This window comes from Alosa pseudoharengus, unplaced genomic scaffold (assembly GCF_046254945.1).
Source record: "Alosa pseudoharengus isolate Yale_2024_CS ecotype anadromous, Long Island Sound unplaced genomic scaffold, YU_APseudo_1.1 YU_APseudo_1.1_scf_13, whole genome shotgun sequence".
Classification (NCBI taxonomy): Eukaryota; Metazoa; Chordata; class Actinopteri; order Clupeiformes; family Clupeidae; genus Alosa; species Alosa pseudoharengus.
Window position 1 is genome coordinate 18351468 of NW_027468598.1, and position 16890 is coordinate 18368357.

Consider the following 16890-nt stretch of genomic DNA (forward strand, 5'->3'; position numbering starts at 1 on the left):
ACACACACGTACACACACACACACACACACACACTCACTCACTCTCACACACACACACACACACACACACGCATCACCCACTTTCCTTCAAACATAAAGGAGTTCATGGAAATCTGCCCTCACAATGCAGTCATTCTGTTTCCTGTAACACCCCCTTCCCCTGCTAGGCTGTCACCCTTTTCACAGACCCACTCCCATTTAATCCTGTTCAATACTGCTGTGAGTCAGAAAGATGTCCGCCCTCCCACACATCACACCCACCCCTCCACCGCCGCCTCCGCCCCCACCCCCACCCCACACACTCCATCTTGTCCTCACATGCCCTGAGATTGACACCCCACCTCTGTTCATCGCTCTCCATCTCACATCTCCGTTGCTCTCCCGCGCTCAGACACGGTAATTCGATTAGATTTCATTTCAATAGGGGGTGGCAAATGGCATGGGCTTCAATCCAGCTACTGTGGAATTCATAAGTAAGAAATAACAGCGAAGTTTCAAAAGCTAGCCGGCTACTTTCCTCGCTCCATGCTTTCCTAGCTACAGGCAGGCAGCCTCGATATTGAACCACACTGGCTCTAAACACTGGCTCTAATTAAAATGGGTAACTCGGAAAGCCACGATTGCATCGCTGCTTTTCTGTTTTCTTTCGCCGACGCGGAGTGACTCAGCAACCTCCCCCCTGTCTCTGAGCGGCGGCGCGGCGCCCGTATCGCCAGGCGTCAACGCACACTCTCATCCGTGTCGAGCTCTTCACCTCTGGAGCCCCTCATCTGCTAATTGGCTCAGGATAAACAGTCTCTTTTTTTCTCTGTTCCTCTTTTGCCATTCTTCACACACTCTCCGCCCCTCGAGAGGAAGGAATAGCAATGATGAGCGGGCAATGTCCCCCCCCCCCAACCTAATGCCAGAGTCTCTGTGTGTCTCTCTCTCTCTCTCTCTCTCTGACTCCTGTCTTGCGGACACACCTCTGTTGCGTCAACACCCAGTCTAATATTGGCATGTGGGGACAATGGCTCGGGAGGGGGGCTCCTGAAAACCAGACTCTGTGTATCCAGCTGGGCGCAGCAGGTAGTGGAGGATAATATAATATTATACAGGCAGTACTGAGCCGTAGCTTTTCATAATGAGGGAAAAAATGACAAAAAGAGAGATGAAAGACAATCACGACACATGGCACAGAATAGACACAGCTCAGATGGTCTCAGGTCTTCAAGAAGAGACACAATAGATACAAAAGACTGATAAATGATATGTAGCCCACCCTCAAGATACAAAGTAGAGGAAGGCCCTGAATATTTTGCACCCAGTCCATATCTATCCTTGTCCAAAACTATTAAATGTCTCATTTAATTTGAATATGTAGAATATATTTTAGTAGATTTACAAGTAGAAATAGTTCCCCACCATGCACGGGTTGCACAGAACTATGAGTGCTGCTCAAGTGAAACAAATCAATGCTGTTTGTGTCCCTCAGGATCTCATTGTGGACCAGACCATTGAGAAGGTGTCCTTCTGTGCGCCTGACCGCAACTACGACAAAGCCTTCTCCTACATCTGCCGTGACGGCACCACCCGCAGATGGATATGCCACTGCTTCATGGCGCTCAAGGACTCGGTAAGTGGGGCTTTAGGTGCCGGTGCTGGGTGGGCTGGCCTGGGCTGGGTTGAGTTGAGGGGGGATTAAGCCACCACCCTCCTTCGCCACGCTAAGCAAAGTGGGATTAAGATAAGGGATTATGCTGGGTTATCGCAATCTGAAGAGCTGCTGGAGCGCTTCTATCTGCACTTGGGCCCAGCAAGAACACCAAGGGAGGGCTTAATGACAAGATTGCGGGATGTGCTTAGGACGTCCTCTAACCTCTCCAGCAATCGCAGGAAGAGCTTTTGGTTTTTCAACTCACTAACACTCAAATTGAATCCATTATTCTTTCAAATGAATCATTCAAGATCTCCATCATTACTCCCCATTTGTATGTTTAAGTGGCTAATTTCTAATTGAATACGATGAATACGACTGAATACCATGCGGAAAAGATGGGCACTTTGGATGGGGAGAAGTACACTCATTCAGAATTTGTTAATGTGCTCTCTTAACTTGTTGTCATCCCTCTGGTTGAGACGTCCTTTGGCCATCAGACCTGCTGTGAAGCTGTGTGGGGCATCTTTTAATCTCCCCTAATACCCCCCAACAGTCCCAGTGGTAGCAAGCTCACGCAAGTGAGGTATTATCTGTCGGGCCTGAGTTAAGCAGTGCATCTATTGAGCATAGCATCTGGTGCTATGCACTTGGAGACACTGTGGTTGTTTTTGCAAAGTCATGATGACTTGGCATCAATATTTCAGCAGCTGCTGCAATGTTGTCTTCTCAGGAAAACCATGTGAAGTTTAAGCGTTTGAATTATTTACTGGATCCAACAAACAAGGCTTATCTGCTCCTTTCCTGCCAAAGGCAAGGCTAAATGCGCTTTTATTGGTGCTGTTGTGTTTTTTAATGCGTGAATGCTAATGCTGTCTATATCCTCTCTCATCCACCAGGGGGAGCGTCTGAGTCACGCCGTCGGCTGCGCCTTCGCCGCCTGCCTCGAGCGCAAACAGCGGCGCGAGAAGGAGTGCGGCGTCACCGCCTCGTTCGACGCCAGCCGCACATCGTTCGTCCGCGAAGGCTCCTTCCGGGTGACGTCGGGCAGCCAGCAGAACGAACAGCAACTCCAGGATAAGAAGAAAGGTTCGTGACACCACCCCCTACTGGCTCGGCTGTGTAGCTGCAGACCCATCGATCTTGTCTTGATCTACTTCACAGTTGTCAGTCATAAAACCTCCTGCACGTGTGGTTGGTAAAGTCATGCAGCAGCTCAGGAAATGTAGATGTAACCTGACAAGCAAAACAAAAACAACCATTAGCACCACAAAAACGTGAAACAGGGTCAGGTCGACAACATAATGCACAAAGCATGTGCACTCGGCAGGGGCTTTATGGGCCATGATGTCGAGCCAGTGTGTGGTGAAATTAGTGGCTCTTTGAAAGCTGATGCAGGTGGAGATTTCTAAGAGAAACCATATGTGGCGCGGTAGTGATCTGTGTGGCTGTTAAGGCCTGCGGTGTTGTCCCTGATGTTGTGGCCGGAAAAAGGAGAAACAGGTGTTGTGTTGACGGTCGGACGACAGCTGGGCTTCCCCCCTCGAGTGCTGCACTGATTAGCCGGGGGAGCGAGTCTGTTAAACTTTGACATAAAACAAGTAGTAAAAGAGCGGGTCAGAGAGCAGGCGAGACCAACAGGCATATTTGCAGCGGACGAGTAATGACCCTTTGGGGTTGTTGCACGGTTTGTTTCACATGATGAAGGTGCTGAGTGGGAGCAGAAACAGATACAGGCTTTAGTGAGCACCAGGGAACGCAGAGACATAATAATGGCCTAGCGCTAACATAAAGCACACCACCACCATCAGCCCCAACTCATCTCCCAGCAATGTTTGGTCAGTATCTGGCATGCCAGATTGTATTTTACAGCCACAACCACAGATCAGCTAATGAGGTTCTTGGTTCATGTCCTGCTTCTCATCCATAACCGTATAGATATAACTGTATAGATTGTGTTAATAACTGACAGTAGTAGCATTCTCTCTCCATCTGGTTCCTGCAAGCGTCAGGATAGTCAATAGCAAGGGGTTACCAGTGGTCCCTCTCAGGCCTTGAGTTGCTACAGCAAACTGTATGCTCTGTACTGTACTGTACTGTGCTGAACACATGCATAAAACATCATCTGTTTTATGACCTTAGCAGGCATCGGTATTGATCTGAGTATTGAACACACCTTTCACTGGCTCTTGTGTTACTCTGTGGTTTGAAGGAGTATAGGACAGGCTGAGTTCATCTATCTCCATTGTGTTGTGTTAGTGATCAGGATAAAGCTGAAAGCATCACAATCAATTCTGACCGTGCCCCTCTCTCTCCCCCCTTCACAGAGCCGTGTGTGTCAGCCATGCCGCCTGGCAACGCCTCACCTCCAGAGGGCGCCGCATCGCCAGGGGAGCCACATGCCGTCATCCCGCGGCGCCATGCCCCCCTGGAGCAGCTGGTGCGCCAGGGCTCGTTCCGCGGGTTCCCCGCACTCAGCGGGAAGAACTCGCCCTTCAAGCGCCAGCTCTCGCTGCGCCTAAATGACCTGCCCTCCACACTGCAGCGCAAGACTGACTTCCAGACCAAGAACCCAGGTGAGCCTCCACACCCATCCACATCAGCAGCGGCTCAAAGCAAACATCCAATGTCTCCAATGTCTGTCTGTGCTGTTTAGTATTTACCGGTATGCATCAGACTAAAAGTCCATGATTTTGATGCTGCACTTTATCTTGGCTTGTACATGTCAATCAGTAATATTAGTGTAATGCTCGCACTCTGAAGAACTGGAACTGTTCCCAGAATGTTGTGTTTCACAGCATTTCAAGGTATTAGTAAAAGAAAATGCTCATGTCAAGTCAGCATATGTTAAACGGTCGAACACTGCCAGTTTTTAGGGCAGATGAACACTCATGGAATTCATCCAAGAAAAAGCTGCTGCAAACGCTCTCATTTTGTGCAGTATCATTTATTCCTCACAGAATCATAATATTATATATGAAGTATTTAAGCCCTCTTGACGCATCTTGATATTTGAGTGAGGTGTATAAGAATGCGGTTTCAGCTATCGTCTGCATGCGAGGAGACACGTAAGAGGAGCATCTCTGGTGTAAAAAAATGGCCTGCCGCATTTATATGTCACTAAATCACCGGGCTGACACCGGCATGAGGTCTTCATCGGTCTTGTCAGTGACATCTCGCTCACTAAATTTAGCCAACTGCCCGTGCTGTGCCAGTATCACGTGATGAAACTCAATCATGTTTACGGTATGACCTACTAAGATGCCATCAGGCTAAGATTTGCCCTCACACCAGGCTCATCTGTGAGTGACGGCTGGCTTTGCTATTGTTGTGGTTTGAAAATCCTCAAACCCAAAGGCTACACTTAAGGCCCTGACTCACTGTGGGAAGTCAAGAGTGCCAAAAACATAGTCCTAAGTCATGCGTTTTCATCTGTGAGCTCTCACTGTAATTCCTCCCAGGCTTCAAAACCATCATCTCCTCCCCCCTCTCCATCACTGCACCATTACGACACTGGCGTCCTTCCTCGTGCGGTTAGCACTCATCAGTGGTGCTTGAGTCATAACCACAGTCGGGTACATTTCTCTGAAATCCCGCCGAGACGCAATCCATTATTAACAATATTACATCACCAAGTGTGATTGTCATGGTAAAGGAGCCCAACTCAGTGGTGGCTTAGTGTCTCTTCTGTGATTGGACGTTCGTATGGGAATTACAGTTGATGCATGGGGGTTAGGATTCCCACACTGATTTCATTACATAAGGGATGAGGAGCTTAAAAAGAGCTGTGAACCTGTAGATAAAAATCTCAGCCCCTGTCATGAGACTAAAATAGATTTGTATTGAAATGTGCAGAAGCATCAGTGCTGTTGGCTGTCAGGATTGATATCACATCAACTGGCTTACTGTGTAAATATTGTTCCCCTGTATGACATCACAGTGGATGTTCTTTTACTAATACAGGATTATATTTATGCATGTATTTGATCTAAAAATAGGTGCACGAATCAAAGATAAAATGTTGAACTGCCATTGGACTATGAGGCAAGAAATGCTTAAACACTGCTATTCCTGAGAATAAATGAACGCTTGACCTCACCGACATTTTCCTCTGGTCCCCCCCTAGTCCCCGAGATGGACCTGACTGTGTCCGGAGAGGCGGACAGCATCAACGCACTGTGCAGCCAAATAAACATGTCCTTCACCAAACCATCCGAGGAGCTGTGTGCCAAACCCTCCACAAATGGCTTGCCAGTCAGCACCACCCCCCCCATGATCCCCCCTCCGCCTGCCCCCCTGCAGGGTGAGTCACCCTCACCAGCCCCCTGGTGCTGTGTCAGGAGTGTGTCACAATCAAGTCGACTGCTTGGAGGCTTAAAAATAATATTTATCCAAAAGAGTGAGAGATGATCCGCACACCAGATCGCTCCCATTCAGCGTTTTGATGTTGTTTTTATGACGTTTCAAAACTAAAAAAAAATAAAACACGGTGAATGGGAGCTATTTGGTGTCCCGATCATCTCTTATTTTTTTGAATACTGATGTGCTGGATCATGCCTCCATCCAATTTTGGCCTGGGGATGTGCGTGGCTTTTGTGCTGCTTCTGAAATATATGAATGCAAACTCAGTGGATTCCAGACAACCTCCAAATATAGTAGATAGGTTGGGTTGGGAACATAACATTAATGTGTGCAATTTAAATGTATAACAACGTAGTCAGAATGCTGTTGAAGACTGTAGTTGGAGACTGTACATGAACTGATTGCGGGGAAATGAATGGGATGTTAAGCTATTTCCTGTCTCCTCTTTCCAGCCACCACCTCGTGGGTGCAGACAGAGAGCCCTGTGCAGGCGCCCCCTGCTGGCCCCCAGGGGGGTCACAAGCGAACCCCCTCGGAGGCCGAGCGCTGGCTGGAGGAGGTCTCCAAGGCGGTGAAGTCCACGCAGTCGACGCCACCCCTCCCTCCTCCGCCCACACAGCAGCCCCCTCCGGTGCCCACGCTGCCCGGTCCTCCAGTGCCCACTATGGCGGGTCCTCCGATACCATCCATGGCAGGCCAGCCGGGCTCCCTGCCCACGTCCATGCAGCCGTTCCCACTGGCGTTCGACGCCACTCCAGCGCCGGTTGGCATGTTCGGCCAGCCGCCCCTCCAGCCTGCCTTCGTGCCCATGCAGGCCTATATGCCCACCATGGCCAACAGCATGACATACCCCAACGCCAGCGTTCCGGTGGTGGGCATCACCCCATCCCAGATGGTGGCCAACGTCTTCTGCACGGCGGCTGGGTCAGGCGGAGCTGCGGCCTGCATGGGAGTGAACATGGGGCCCAAGACCGGCGCGATGAACACCGGACACCAACCGGCCTTCCCCAACCTTCCCGGCGGCTTCCCAACAGTGCCCTTCACCACTACGCCAGTGGTCAACGGCCTTCCACACAACCCCATCAGTGTAACGTCCAACGGGGCGAATCACTGCACGGGAGGCACCAGTATGAGCATGGCAGGCAGCCTGGCCAGCATGGGCAGCATTGGCATCGGCGGCGGCAGCGGCGGTGGCGGCGGCGGTGGCAGCTGGCCCATGGACGGCGCGCCGCCACTGTCGGCCAACCCGCCGGCTGACTCTCAGGAGGCCGAGCGCTTCGAGGCGAAGTGGGCGGCCCTCGAGTCCAAAACGCAGCCCAAAACAGCCAACCCCTTTTCCAACGACTTACAAAAGACCTTTGAGATCGAGCTTTAACTGTGTGGAACAGTGCCAGGGGACGGGGGGGTGGTGGGCTGGCCCCCGTCCCCAAAGCAAGACTAAAACCACTTTGCTCCACCAACCCCCCCACCACCCCCGCTTTCCTTCTCCTGTGTAGATTTTATCCTCCTTTTTTCCTGTCTACCGAGAGAGTTTCCAGCAGGCACCTGTACCCTGAACGCCATGAGAGGATTGTTTCCATGTGGGGGGAGAGGGGGGAAGGGGTTGTCACCTTGCATTCTGCGCCCGTTCAAGAAGCCCCCTCCCAGAACACTAAAAGCCCCAGAGGACACATCAGTCACTGAGTCATGCGTGCCAGACCTCCGTCATGGCATTAAGACAGCGAGTCGACGCTTGAGTTCATAGGAACTGTCATGAGCGATGATCACCATTCACGAGCAAATGAGGAAAAAGACTGTGAGTGCTTAGCTGATGAACTGAACAGATGGTCCGGTTTGCTATTTATTATTTTAAATTTTTACGAGCTATATGTTAAAATCTGATATTTTTATTCCACAAAAAAGACATGGGTATGTTTTGATGGTTTCCCTGTATTTATTTCTGTTGAGCGGGAAAATGGGAACTGTAATTTTGAGCGGGAGGACAAATGACTCACGACATGAAAAAGCTGTGTAATGTGAGCCATATTGATGGATGCTGTGCCGACTGACGAGAGAGCGTGTGCGAAAGAGAGAGAGAGAGAGAGAGAGAGAGAGAGAGGGAGAAAAGGAACGAGTGAGAGAAAGAAAGAGAGTGTGTGTAAATAGCATGTTTCTTTTTTACTCTCCCTCTATTTACTATCCCCCGAGTGTGGCTTTCACTTAGTGAGTCACTGTTGAAACCACCATGTCACTAGGCCCTTCATTACACTTGGCGCGCCTCACTAGGGCCACCGGAATGTGGTAGAGTGTTCTGGAAGCTTCATGAATGGTACATCTGACATCAGAAAGGGCCATGGAGTCCAGTTCTTCATTACAGTGCTTTTTTTTTTAATGTTCACCAAAGGGAAGTTGTCATTGTGCAGCCAGACTCAAAGGTCATAGAGGATTACGATGATGGTTTGTCCTTGTGTAGAGCGCCTGTAAGAGCCTTGAGAGGAATGTCTCGGAGTAGGAGGTAGAAGACATCAAACTGCCCCAGATAGCAAGCGGTTCTGGGACACAAGTGGCCCTGATCTGGCATGAATCTGGCACCACATTGGCTTCCATGGCAGTTGCTATTTAAAATGCTGCTACTACTGAACCTTCCTGTCTCCTGGAGAGACAGTTACACCATTATCCAGGCACAGTAATCGAAGAGGCGAAGAGGAAGATCAGTATCAGAAGGAATAGTAAAAGACATTGTTCTTTTTAGAGAAAGACCTCGAGACCTGATCAGTTCTGCGACTCAGGTCTGAAGAAGACAGGGCACACCATCTCATCCAACAGCAGCAGCAGCAACACTGACATTTAGAAAAGGTTATGGCGTCGTGCAGGGTTTGTTTGAGCTGGCGCGTTGAATTTTGTAGGGGATGACTGCAGGTAGAGAACTTCAGAGGGATAGGAAAGGTTGACTAAAGAGGGCTGAATTAGAAAAGAGAGGGACGGAAAGAACGAAGGAAGAGGAGAAAAAAGTGAAAGAAGCAGAAATTACTTATTGCTCAGAGAATGTGGAGGACTAGGGAAAGTCAATGAAGGCCTTTGTGAAGGGATTGGCAGGTTATGATTGTTTAAGCATAGATGAATTGATTGGAAAATAATTTTGCTAAAAGGGAAAGAGTGATTGAACGCTATGTGGAAAAAGCTGTGTTTACTTTTATTTTTTTATATCGAATGAGGTTCCAAATGTTCTTATTTATTATTTTATCACTGACAAAGAATTTATTTTTTCAAGTAATCCAAAAGTTTGACCCTTAAACTTGTTATTTCCATTCCATCAGATAGACAAAATGAGGGAATTGTGTCACACTGTGCCAATTCCTGTGGCTGTTCTCATGTATTTTAAACAGTATGTACACATCAGTTTCTTTTTTTTATCTCTCCTAAAGCAACTAATGAATAAATACTAATAAACAGAGCAGAGAATACTGTGCAGGGCATTCCATGCTCCTAATGGCATGATGGTCCAATGACTTTGACCAAATGAACCAAACAAGCCTGGGATGATAAAGGATTCAGTGGCCCCAATAGAGAACCGAGGGATGGGATTGGCACAGGGATTCCTGGAGGGTGAGGGCATTTCCCAGGCATGGAAAAGAGCTAGAAGGCCGAAATTCAAAAAGCAAAATGTCCATCTTCCCTGACAACTGCAGAACCAGAGATCAGCTTTGTGGCCCCGAAGGCTGTAGTAGGGACTTTGAAAGGTTGTTTTGCCAGACTCTGTTGTGACTTCAGGAAAAATGGAAATAAATATGACACACTGACATACATACACACACACATACACACACACACACACACACACACACACACACACACACACACACACACACACACACACACACACACACACACACAAACACACATGCTTTCAGTTATTCAGAGTTCCTTGACTGGATTCAGCTGATAGCTTGGCATGTAACAAATTGAATGGTTTATTTTCTTAATTTGCGGGTTATTAACTCCTACTTAGCGAGCCAAACAAGGCCAGCCCTCTCTCTTTGTGTGGCACAATGACACCCCGTCCCAAAGACATGAACGTGGTTGGTAGGGTAGGGGATTCCTGACTAGCTTTCCAGGAAATGTTTTTCATTATTTCGAAGTGGGGAAGTGATGCCCCGTGTTTTATGCAGAGGACAGTCATGGTGGAATTGGTGTTAATTTATTGGCTCTGGCCCTTTTGTCCACAATAATAAAAAAAAGAAATAAATAAATGAAATTAAAATGTAGGTTGTTCAAAACAAACTAAATTACCTCATAAACTTGATTGTAAAACTGTAGTGTAGTGATAACAAGCCAGTGGAGTTTATTTTTAATCTTTATTTACAGAATTTTGTATTTAAACCTACATATTTGTATTGTAATTACATTGTACAAAGATAAATAAATAATATAATATTAAAACGCTTCTTGTATTGGTGGTTTGTATGCTCTCCCTCCCACATAAACAGCTTCTCCTAAGATGTCCTCTTTGGATTCTCCTAGGATACCTCCCATAGAAAGCCACTTTGAATATCTTTCATATCTTTTCATGCAGATTCTTCTCAAAAGTTAACTACACAGTTTGATCTATTAAGTCCAGATGGCTAAATGCTGTTTTACACACTATTCCCAGGCAAGACAAACAGTAGCCCATGAAGAAACAGGCCCAAAGATGCCATCTACTTCTCACATTTCCACTTCTCAGGGCCCTCCTGACACTGTAAGACCCCTTCCCTCTGAGCTGACCTGTTCTTGGTGAGACTCCCTCACTCCACCTCATGCTGGCATGTGGTGAGCATTCTGGCTGCATAATGGCTGCCGTGCATCACCCAGGTGGGTGCTACACATTGGTGGTGGTAAGTGAGGTTCCCCCTTGACTATGAAGTGCTTTAGGAGTCTTGAAAAGCGCTACATAAATGTGAGTTGTTGTTGAGAGAAACGCGAGCCAGAGCACTGTCGGGTTTCTCTGGCTCCTCCCCACAGAAGACAAGACTTGTCTTCACACCCTCCAATCAAGCATCCCCTTGGCTCTGTGTTCTATGGCACTGTGAAGCTGTGATGAACCCTTCCGCCCTGAGGATCCCATTTGGCGCACAAAGAATTCTTTGTGTACACAGAGCGCTGCATGTGGAACAGTCTACAGCTACACAGTGATGTTCTCATGTCCTCATGTTGCCTGTGTGTGCGGCCATGACGTGTTTGGTGTACGTACGGGCTGAGCGACCAAAAAAAAGTTATTTCATTTTTGGTTATTTTAGATGATAGAGATCTGGCAGCTGGCACATTTATTTAGAGTTGGTAACTCATGAGTGATGCCATGATGACGCTAAACATGCAGCTTGACATGGGAAGGGCGTGGGACACGACACAGGGACTGAGTATGTGTATGTACATTGTGCATTTTTACTCCCCCAAACACACACACACACACTCTGAGCCTCCTTCCGAGCCCTCTGCTGGGTTTGTCTGGTTCATGACCCAGGGTGAGGATTCCTTGGAATGCGCCATCTTCATCCCCAAGTTTGCCTCCGCGCTAAGCCTCATGCGCACAAAGGTCAGTGCAATTCACTTTCCCATCTTGTCTATTACACACCTTTAACACACAACTCCCTGCACAGCACACTACTCCCTGCCTTCCCTACTCCTCTCATCTGATAGTGCTCGGTGAGACTGTTGTGTGGGCGAATATCAAACCTGAGAAACCACACATGCAATCTCTGAGGCAGGCTCAGGGTCAACCATGCAGCATATCCCCCAGCAAGGATGCCTGCCTTCCCAGGAGATTGAGAAAACACTAGAAAAACGTGAAGTTCTCCAAACAGACACTCTGCTCGCAATGCCCCCCCCCCCGCCGCCTCCCCCCATTCCGAAAGAAGAGGATAAGAAGGGGGGGGGGGGTGGAAAGCAGGATGGACATGTGGGAAAATGGGACAAACAACATGGATGAGTTGCCATGGAAACCATGAGGCAGAGTAATTTATAAACATCCCAAAAGGGCCAGCGTAAGCAGAACAGAACAGGAGCCAACAAAGCACAGGGACCACACATATCAGGTATAATTATGGTGACATACCATGTAACATTCAAGAACAAAAAAAAATTACATTGTACTCACATGCAGATGCAGCAGTTTTTCCTACAGCCTTGTGTCCCTGTGGAAATATTGACCTGGATATACGTATTGATTGAAGCATCAACAGGCTTATTTGTAATTAAATTCTGAAAAAAGAAAACCCGTTCCACTGAAATGTACAAGCTTACACTTGCATAATGAAACACAAATGCTGATCGTATCATAAAAATTGCAAAATAGTTTTCAGAAATAGCACATAAGTACTGTAGCCGCAGGGGCAGCCGCGGTTAGCGCTTCGGACTTGTTACTGGAGGGTTGCCGGTTCGAACCCCGACTAGTAGGCACGGCTGAAGTGCCCTTGAGCAAGGCACCTAACCCCTCACTGCCGCTGTTGTTGTAGGCAGCTCACTGCGCCGGGATTAGTGTGTGCTTCACCTCACTGTGTGTTTCACTAATTCACGGATTGGGTTAAATGCAGAGACCAAATTTCCCAAGAGTATATATACTTATACTTAGTGTGGTAATTTTCTTTTTTCCAGAAGCAGCAGCCATTCAGTTCCAGCCAGAATACACCACACCACAACAGCTCAAAATTTATGAAGTGATCATGACAAATAATTTAGGGGAAAAACATTGCAGCACAAATGTCTCCATCATTGTAATATTAATGATGTGAGAAATACAAATAAAACAGCGTTCGACTTTCCAGCCTTCCAACCGGCATAAACCGGTGCAGCACCAAAAGCCAGCTGCCCCAGCCTGACCTTTGCTAGTCACACTCCTGGGATCAAGGAGGCAATTGCCTTTTACCTCCTGGAGGCACACACACACAGCTACGTGTTTAATTGGGGGAGCTATTTGTCGTCTACGTCAACAGTCCCGTCAGCCAGCCCCCATACACCACTGCACTGCCTCTCTCCAGCTGCAGTGCAGACAGCTTGCCTGGGAAAGACAGAAGCACCTGGTGTTGTAGACTGCACAGGCCAGACCAGACTTAAGGACATTAACAGTTACAGTATTAATAAAGCAAGGAATGAAGCATGTTTCTTTTCAAATGCCCTTCCTGCCAAATGTGTTTTGATTTAGACTTGGCCTTTTTAGTAATATCATTCACAGGATCATACCGTATACAGTATGTATGTATGTGGTATCAAAGACAGTGATGGTCTCGTGAATGTGAGTGCATTTTTCTGAAGATTTATGCCATGCTCTGTAAAAACCTCTGATCTTCCGCCATGGCAACATGATGAGGGTGTGCCATTGTCAATAGCGGAACAGATGGTGGAGTCTGATAACAATTACAGAAAATATTAGAGAAAACTGGCTCCTCACAGAAACAGAACTCCTCCCTGGAATGAAAACACTGGAGGGTTGGCAGCCTGGTCGGTGGAAGCAAATGTTTCTGCCAATAGACTAATTTCAACTGGTTGGGTGGGAAAGGATGCTCTGTTTCTCCACCTTATTCTTTCTCTGCCCCCCTTTCTGTACTATACATATGCCCCACCACTCTCTGCTCTTGTCTATTTTCTCTTCCTTCTCTCCCTAATTCCCAGCTCCCTCTTCTCTTCCCTCTCAATCTTTCTCATTTCCCCTCCTCACTCTCTTCCTCTGTGCTGCCCTCTTCTTTCTCTCTCTCTCCCTCTCTCTCTCGCTCTCTCTCTCTCTCTCTCTTTATCTCTCTCTCTCCGAACCTCTCTCCTCTCCCTGTCTCTACAACCCATCTCTCTCTCTCTCTCTCTCTTTCTCTCTCTCTTTTTCTCTCTCTCCGAACCTCTCTCCTCTCCCTGTCTCTACAACCCATCTCTCTCTCTCTCTCTCTCTCTTTCTCTCTCTCTTTTTCTCTCTCTAAGTCCCTGTGCCCTGGCAGTGGCCGGCCCTGGCAGTGCCAGCTCCCCGGAGCCTGTGCCAGCGGTTGTCATTCATGATGGCCGGGGGGGGGGGGGGGTCCCCCTCGGGCTGAATGCTAAAGGCTGGCACACAGAGACCTGGGTGTGCACGGGCATCATGACTGGGGAGGGAGTGCCGCAGGCCTGGGGGGACGGGGGGGTGGACGGAGCTGACACAGGCCGAACACAAAACAGACAGGAAGACAGACATTGGGGCATTCAGACGAGGCTGTGCAGAGGCAACCTGGGAACAAACTGACACACACACACACACACACACACACACACACACACACACACACACAAGTGAACACAGAACACCGATAACCTAGAGAAGCTATGGGGATTGACAGACGTGCAGGTCAGCAGCAGCGTGAGAGAGAATGACAGGGGAGGGGGCATATCAGTATCCAAGTGAGGGAGAATGACAGGGGAGGGGGCATATCAGTATCCAAGTGAGAGGGAAACTGAGAATCAGAGGAGGCAGATGATGGCTGAGGACAAGCACACAGACAGACAGACAGATGGTGCTTTTTAGATGACATTCACAACCAGACTCAAAATGCTAATCAAGTCCAGCCTCCAGTCTATGATCAGGCACACACACCACACAGCCCAGGACATGGCAGACACACACAGACACACAGACACAGACACAGACACACACACACTCACACACACACACACACACACACACACACCACACAGCCCAGGACATGGCAGACACACACAGACACACACACACAGACACAGACACAGACACAGACACAGACACACACACACTCACACACACACACACCACACAGCCCAGGACATGGCAGACACACACAGCCACAGACACAGACACAGAGAGACACACACAGACACACAGACAGACACACACACACACACCACACAGACATGAGAGTGCAGATAAGATGCGGTGTCAGATTTCAGCAGTACATGGATGAGTCGCCTACCTAAATGGCGAGTGCTAACAGCCACTGGGAGATGATTTACGAGCAGTCACACTGATGGCAGTCTCCCAGGAGCAGAGGCATTGGCAGGCCACGGCTGACTCCAGAACAGATCTGGCACTCATTCGGACGGGTCCACACACCAGATCAGGGTCAGAGCCAAACCAGACCCAGACTAGACTCAGTTCCTGGTGATCAAAGACCTTTAGTTTAGGAGACTTCACATAACTCTTTGGTTGCTTATGAAAGCTCTCCTCCAAAATAGGAATTTTACGGTGAGGGGTAGAGTTCGAAAAAAGCCTAAATTGTCATGTGTTCTTATTGAGATGCTGTTAATATGCTGGTCAAAGTCACCAAATGAGAGTACAGACAAAGTCCCCAAAATGTGTGTGCAGTTGTGCAGACAACACAATAGCACACAATGCAGACACCACGGTTTATGCAAGACGGAAAGACATTAATGAGGTCAAGAACTGTGTTACAGGATGAACATAATGAGCCACAGTGGTCGCACAGACCTTCTACAGATGACCCATTTCTTCAGTCAACCCCGAAAGAATGAGCAGCCAAGGGGCTATTCAACAGAAGGCCCCCAATTCCCCCCCACCATCACCCACAGAAGTCCTCCCTCCCCAGGGATGAATGAGATACTCACCCAGAGACAGGGGGGCTGTTACAGGTCACCTTCAGGATCAAGACTACTGAGCCGTGTTAATTTGCCTTCTATTTGGATGTAATTGTATACGCACACAAGCACTGTACCTGAGTGTGCATGACAGAAAGTGTGAAAGAGAAGAGCAGTTTTTACACTTTTTGACTCGTTTTTTTTTTATTCTATGCTGCACGATCATACTACCTTCGCTCTGTTTCTCTCTCTCCAACAATCTGGAGTCATGTTTTGGCAATTCCATTGATTCAATTTTGGGTGGCTTCTTTCTTTTTTTGTGTAGTGTTCTCCCTGACATGATGCATTAACATTCCATTATTTATGAGTTCAGAATGTTCAGAACCACACATAACAACTGAGCACTGAAAAGTTTGGTTTCAGTGCAGACTACCAGTATGTACACTTCAGTGGTTGAAAATCCCAATGGTATTGTGGTCTGTTAATAGCTATAGTCAAAAAGGAGACTGCAGGTATATTACACACGTGATCATAAATCACAGTGACACGCAGAGAGACAGAGAGAGAGAGAGAAAGACAGAAAGAGTGTGTGAAAAAGAGGGGCCATATTGCTCTTATATGTCCTTTTGTTTTAATATTATTTTAGCTTTATTCATATTCCTAATGATTAATTTCTCAATCATTGTGTCAAGCACATCTTGCCATAGTCTATTGGTGAGCATACAAGGGCACAAAGAGAAGGCTTGGACTCCCTCTAGTGGTGAATCCCAGTAACTATCCAGTTTGGATTTTTGTAAGCAATAGAAAAAAAAAAAAAAAAAAGAGTTGTAGGTCAGTGGGCCTTATCATAATGACTAGCCTTCCAGTTATCTGAATTACTATTATGAATTACCCCTAATTTATTACGTGGAGTCAGCTTCTCAATAGGCTGTTGTAAGTCTGGAATACATTTTGTCAAGTGACTTGAGTGTATCAAGAAATCAATTTCCAAATTACCAGGGAACATTATCAGCTATGGAAATAGTTTAATATTTTATTTCAACCATTCTGTTATTTTTAATAGTTATCCTTGAGCTGTAACCTGCATGGCTCCAAACAAGAGTTCATCCATAATGCCTGCAGTGAATAAACAATAAACCAAAGTTGAACAAAAGCATAGACTTGTCAGAATGGAAACTCAAAGCTCTGTTGAAGATTCTGTTTTAACAACTATTATTATTCTACACGCTGCCAGGAAACCTGGATCTTCACCTTGAAATGCCCTTCAGTCAATACCAGCAATGCCAGCCAACCACAGCATAAACAGCACATGTGCCTCAATGGGATTGATAAAAAGCACATCTGCTTGTTTGAAA

The 16890-nt window shown here is 47.4% G+C and overlaps 1 protein-coding gene across 3 annotated transcripts in view; it reads left to right on the forward strand.

The window, feature by feature from the left end:
* Positions 1-10386, forward strand: part of numbl (NUMB like endocytic adaptor protein) — a 49170-nt gene extending 38784 nt beyond the window's left edge. For all 3 annotated transcript variants that reach the window (XM_076282367.1, XM_076282365.1, XM_076282366.1), the window contains exons 5-9: positions 1475-1615; positions 2536-2725; positions 3964-4212; positions 5763-5939; positions 6451-10386. In XM_076282367.1, coding sequence (XP_076138482.1) covers positions 1475-1615; positions 2536-2725; positions 3964-4212; positions 5763-5939; positions 6451-7373 — 1680 coding nt within the window. In that variant the 3' untranslated portion in view covers positions 7374-10386. The remainder of the gene's footprint in view (positions 1-1474; positions 1616-2535; positions 2726-3963; positions 4213-5762; positions 5940-6450) is intronic.
* The last annotated feature ends 6504 nt before the right edge of the window (positions 10387-16890 follow it).